This window comes from Pteropus vampyrus, unplaced genomic scaffold (assembly GCF_000151845.1).
Source record: "Pteropus vampyrus isolate Shadow unplaced genomic scaffold, Pvam_2.0 Scaffold80, whole genome shotgun sequence".
In the NCBI taxonomy this organism is placed as follows: Eukaryota; Metazoa; Chordata; class Mammalia; order Chiroptera; family Pteropodidae; genus Pteropus; species Pteropus vampyrus.
The window spans coordinates 4,718,903-4,724,902 of record NW_011888861.1 but is presented as its reverse complement, the minus strand read 5'-3'; the positions used below and the strand labels follow the sequence as shown (position 1 = coordinate 4,724,902).

Here is a 6,000-nt window from a genome sequence, read left to right as displayed (position 1 = left end):
ATGTTCTTTCAGAAAATTTTACCAAATATATAGAACACTGTATTCTATATCAGTTGTCCCCAACCTTTTTGGCACCAGGGACTAGTGCTCCTATGAGAATCTAATGCCTCATGATCTGAGGTGAAGCTGAGGCAGTGATGCTAGCACTGGAGAGTGGCTGCAAATACAGATAAAGCTTCGCTGGCTTGCCTGCCGCTCACCTCCTGTTGTGTGGCCCTGTTCCTAACAGGCCACGGACCTGTGCAGGTCTGCTGCCCAGGGGCTGGGGACCCCTGTTTCATATAGTGTAAATGCAACTAATAGTAATCACTCTTAAAGTGGTTCAATTAAAAAGGTATTTAATACAGGGAATTAGGTGCTTACAAAATTGGTGGAAGGGTTGGAAGAACAAAAATCAAAGGGTCACCCTGCACTTCAGGCATCGTTTAAAAGCCAGACATTATGGCTGTGAAAATGCAGATACTGTGCTAGCATTCCTGCTGCTGCCCATGAGTCTGGTGACTAAACAGTGAAATTGGGTGCCAGTTGCTGTGGACATTTTTGCTGGTTCACCCTTCTCCATGGGTAGAACATAAGTTGTATCCAGAACTCTAGATGCAAGGACATCTGAGTGCTAGAAGACTGACCAGGCTTTTATTTAGTTGATACCCATTAGTGTAGCCTTCCTTACTGCTTGTTAAAATATTTCATATCACTTGGCACAGCCCATCTCTAGGACTTTTCTCCATTGTGCTTACACACCCTAGGGCCCCCAGACACCTTCTTCTGCATGGTGCCATATATACAGTCAGAGAAAATCTTTATCCTTTGAAACAAGCAAAGGCAAATATGGTGACTATCTAATACAACGGATTGCTGTGAAGAGAAAGTATGGGTAGTAAGATTTCCAATTCACAACTAAGATACAGCTATAAAGTAATGATGCTTTTTCTTGTGTAGCAGGCACTGGTTCCTGAAGATAATTCCAAAAAAAAAATTTCATCATTTCTGGAGTAAATATTTAGCTCTTGGAGGATAACTAGTTTGAATTGGTAATGCTTGAGATGCCTTGCTTTCCCCCACCCAAGCCCTAAAAGATGTTTATGTACTTCAGAAAAGAACCTTACAGTATATTACCATGCTTTAAAATTTCTGCTTGAATTTTTTTGCTACTGAAATTATTTCCTTTTTAGGCATTTCACTCCTGTAAAAGATTAAAAGTAGATGAGATGCGAGACTCAACCCCCCCCCCGCCCCCCGCATTCAAAAGGGATGTGTGCCTTTTAATTCTTTTCTATCCAGAATCTTGTCTGTCTTCACAAGCCATTGTGTAGGGTTAACTGTGGAAAAGTGCTGCTTCCTGATATCATGTATTTAAGTGTTTGTCCCCTTTTCTCACCTGTAGGGCTCCTTGGTAATGGCCAGTCTAAGGGATTAGGACCAGCATCAGAACAGTCAGAGAATGAGAAGGATGATGCATCCCAAGTGTCCTCTACTAGCAACGATGTTAGTTCTTCAGATTTTGAAGAAGGGCCGTCGAGGAAAAGGTTAGTACCCAAGGCTGAAAGTATCGGTGCCTTAAAACAGGGACTGCAAACTAGGTGCCAGTTTTTGCCACATGGGAACAAACTTGAGCCCATTCACCCAATCTCCTGATTTTTAATAGAGGAGCCAGAATGCTGAATTTTTATGTGAGATGTCCTGGTTTCTAAATAAAAATAAATACACAAAAAATAGTATGGGCCAAACAAAACATGTTCCTGCCCTAACAATTGGCCAGACACCAATTTGTAATTCCTGTCTTCACTGTTCATTTTCATTGATTTTCATCAGTAGTATTCCTTGACTATATTTGATGGCATTTTGCCATTCTTGAAGAGAAATGTTTCTAAAAATCTGAAGAATTAAATGTGGTGTTTCTAAAAAATCTTCCCCCTCATCAGGAAAGCAAAATCCATTTGGCGTTTAATTAGGTTAGTAGTTGTGGAATCAGTTTTTATTTTTTATTTTTATTTATTTTTGGAATCAGTTTTTAAAACATTAATTTTACCAGCAGTTTTTTAAAGAATGACTGTCCTAAATAAACTTTACATAGTTTGATAAGGAAGTAGGCTATATGGTAGATTGATAAGTTTGTGGTTTTATGGTCAAACAGTGATAGTGACATTATGTAACAATGCTTTCAACTGGGTGTTTAAGAACCATTTACTAGTTATCTCCCTTATTTCATATCTCACATATTGTTTTCCTTTTCCCCCCCATTTAGAATTTATATTTCATTTCATCCTTTTCCGTTCTCATACTTGATGTTTTCCTGGATGACTAGGTTAATGACATTTTCTTAGAATCTGTTAGTTTGAGAGGTTGGGGAAAGGAAAAAAAATTCCCCTGGTCCGGTCTTCTTTGTTTACTCTTTCTACAGAATTATAATTACTTTTCGGAAACTAACTAGATGTGTGTATCTAATGAAGAACTGAGTATGGTGGAAAATTAAGAGGAAAGGACAGAATTAGCCGTGTGTAGATATTTGACATCCTTAACAGAGTTATGCTTTGGAGCTGAAATTTGAGATGCATCAGAGCATTATTTTCCTCCATCATGCAGTATCTTTGTTTGGAAAGCCGCATGATACAGAGTCTGTATTAACTTCCATCCTTATTTTCTCTTAATCCTCAGCACTGTGTCTTGGATGTCAGTAGATTTGTCGTTAGGACAGTTAGCAAGCATATGTAAGAATTATCTCTGCTAGTATACTGGGCTTTTGTATACTGTTCTTTTTAAAGACACTTGGGTGAGTGTCTCAGTAATAAGCCTATTGTGTTTCAGATACTCTGTAATAAATATTCACACTGTCCCAGTTTGAGGAGGACTGCATTATCACAAGAGAAGGGAGTGCAAGATGTGTTTTAAAAAACCCACATCAGTAAATATTTGGAATGTGTAATAATATTATATGTGCTTCGAAACGTGGATGAGTGGTCATGCATCTAGCATCATCTTTCATCTCTCTTTAGGGAACAAAATTTGGTGAGTTTGTGGTTAGAAGTGACAGCACCCAGTCCTTTTGTTGTGTCATGTAGGTCTTCGTCACCCTCACGTCTGGTAATATCCGGTCGGCGTGGGAGTGTGGTGACGAACATCAGTGGGCTTCATTCTCTTGGAAGGGGCGGAGGCCTTTTGTCCCTGGCTCGTAGTGCCTTTCTCAGATGACGGCGCTGCTTGCTTCCTCTTCGTTTGGCATATTGGTGTTGTGTGGCAGCTGTGTGCAAAGCAGTCATTTAACTTCAGTGCTCCAGGCCAGTGGAAAAGAGAAGCTTTGTTCAGGAAGAATTTAAGGAAAATTTTACCATTGCTGGTCTGCTCTAATTTTAGTGTGCCAAGCATCTTTTCTTACCAATCGAAGACACATAGCAGCATTTTATTTGATTATAATCACACTCTACTAGTGAAATCTTTCAGGGACATAATATAAATTAAGGGTTGACCAGTTAGGCTAGTTTTAGGACTGGTCTCTGGTGGCCTGGAATACAGGCGGAGGGCTGTGTAGTTTACGAACGGGTAGTATAGTTAAGGCATACATTTCTTGTAATGTTGCAGGCAGGATACATAACAAGTACAAAATAAAAACAACTTCAAGTACTTTCTGGCAATGAATTTGTTTTATCCCTCATTGGTAGTCAGTATGAGTATTTAGTATAAATAATTTGATATGAACCCTTTCTTCTAAGGCAGAACGTGTAAATTGGAACCTGAATTCCTAAAGCTTTGCTAGTGTACTATTCAAACTGTAGTACTCCACTCTTCTTCTACATATACTGTACTTTTTCTAATACATTGACTGAGTGTGCTGTCTCTGCTGATGACAAGTCAAGTCCAGAGTAACTACTAAAAGTGGTTAGTTCAAAATGTTACTTCAAGCTCTGAGTGGATTGTTGACTAGATGCTACTTTTTACTCTGTGTGTAAAATTCCCTAAGCCTCTGTGTGTGTGTGTGTGTGTGTGTGTGTGTGTGTGTGTAAAGAGTATGTTTCCTGATTGACCATTTTGCAGTCCCTGCTGGCATTTAGACTTTCTAGGAAAAATACATTGAATCCTAAAAATTGAGCGCCATGATTTACATACTGGCTTTGGAAAAAGCATTCTGTACATTTTTGGAATGATACGAATTAGTAGCCGTTCTCATACAGTTAATTACTCTTTCTAAGTCCATGTCTTTAGGATTACCAGTTAATATGCCTTTTGGTGCGGAAAAGGGGAAAAGAAGGAAAGAATTTATGTTTTTGATTCCCTTAAGACAAATTAAAATCTGAAGGTGTAGACTGTACCAACCTTAATTTAACCTGCCCTGAGTTTCCAGCCTGTAAATTGAAGCAATTCCATTTTCTGATGATGCTTGTAACATGTTTTTTAAGTCTTTAGTCAGAACATCCCATATGTTTACAAAGTGTTATTTTTTCTACAGGAAACCCCCTAAGCTGTATTTCTGTGTAAGTACATGATGCCATTGATTTTAAAGAAGTTGAGATCTTTTTGTCACATAGAAAGCAGTAGAATCCAGAGTCTGTAGGATTTATTTTTCTTTATCGAGGCAAAAATATGTTATCTTTTTATTTAGCCTATAAGAGGTCATTATCTAAATCATTCTTTGCAAAAGGAAAAGCCACCCTTTCTTTAGAAGCTCCCTGCCTGTTTGATGGACAGGGCAACCTAACCAATGGAGATCTGGAAGACTTGGCACTGATAGGAGTTCCTAGGTGATTTTCCTTTTGATCATTGTGGTAGGTGAATTAAATTTTTTTTTAACAATTATAATGAATGTAGTTTTTACTGCTTAGAATGGAAACATTATAGAGACATTCAGCCTTTAATCATCCTTTTCTGAATTTGTTAGTGGCCACACCTAGCTCCTCCCACGCCCCCACCTACCTATACTGCCAATCCCATTACACTTGGTTATTGTAAAATTTGTGCTTCCTGCAAAAAATATCTGAGTGTTTTCTCTGAAACCAGAATGGACAGTTTTTGTTAGCCAGGTAAGACTGACTATGAGAAACTCTGGAATGGTAGTTATGGAGATAGGAGTTCTCTGTTTGGCTGGTGGAAAGGAAGGTGTTGTGCAAAGAAGTTGGTGAAGGTATGTTTTTAGGTGTAAGTAAATGGAAGATCCAAAATGCATGGTCCAAAAAGGGGTCATTTGAATTGACCACTCTAAGATATAGCATAATTGACTGCGTGTATTCTATTTTTGGGTAGGTGGAGGGACTAGGTAGGAAAAATATAAAGACAATGGTAATTCTTAAGGACATGCCATGGGAAGTTTGTGTGTGGCACAGTGGTTAAGAGAATGAGCTGGAGCTAGACACGTGGCTTCTTATTCTGGCTTGACTATCTACCGCTTATGTGTTCTTGGCAGGTCCTATAACATTGCTGGGCCTCAGTTTTCTCACCTGTACAATATCTTCAGACAGTAGTAACCCGCTATGGTGGTTTTGTATGCTCAGCAAGTTAATTCATGACGAGCACTCAGGTGTATAATGAGTACTGTGTGCTAGATATTATTAGCTATTGGAGTATGTGGCGCATAATATGCGCATTCATTGCAGACTTTTCAAACATGTTTTACAGAGATTTTGATTTATACAAATTATGATTCACATCTTTCCTCCATGTTACCACCGTCACAGCCATCTGGGGGCAGATGGAAAAGCGTGGGCGCATGTCCCTCTTTTGAAGTTATTGAGTCACAGGAAGGATCTTTGTGGTTGTATAGTGTGAATTTCCTCCGCAAGGCTCGGTGTGATCAGGTATTGACTTACATGGAGCAGGCAGAAGTGAGGCGAGGTTGAAGTTCATGAAGACGAGGTATTGGTGAGCAGATTCCATCTCCATCTCGGCTATTCACAAGTTAGTCATTGCGTTACCTTGGGGGAACCCCAGTTTTGTCAGTACTTCATGCTAAGGTCGCTGATATGCTTTAAAAACAAATTCCCAAGAGGATCTACTGAACTAGTAAAAAGTGCA

At 39.1% G+C, this 6,000-nt stretch overlaps 1 protein-coding gene across 1 annotated transcript in view; it reads left to right on the top strand.

Annotated features, from left to right (window-relative positions):
* Window positions 1-6,000, top strand: part of JARID2 (jumonji and AT-rich interaction domain containing 2) — a 239,940-nt gene that overhangs the window by 136,918 nt on the left and 97,022 nt on the right. Inside the window, exon 3 of the mRNA XM_023532274.1 lies at window positions 1,385-1,526. Coding sequence (XP_023388042.1) covers window positions 1,385-1,526 — 142 coding nt within the window. The remainder of the gene's footprint in view (window positions 1-1,384; window positions 1,527-6,000) is intronic.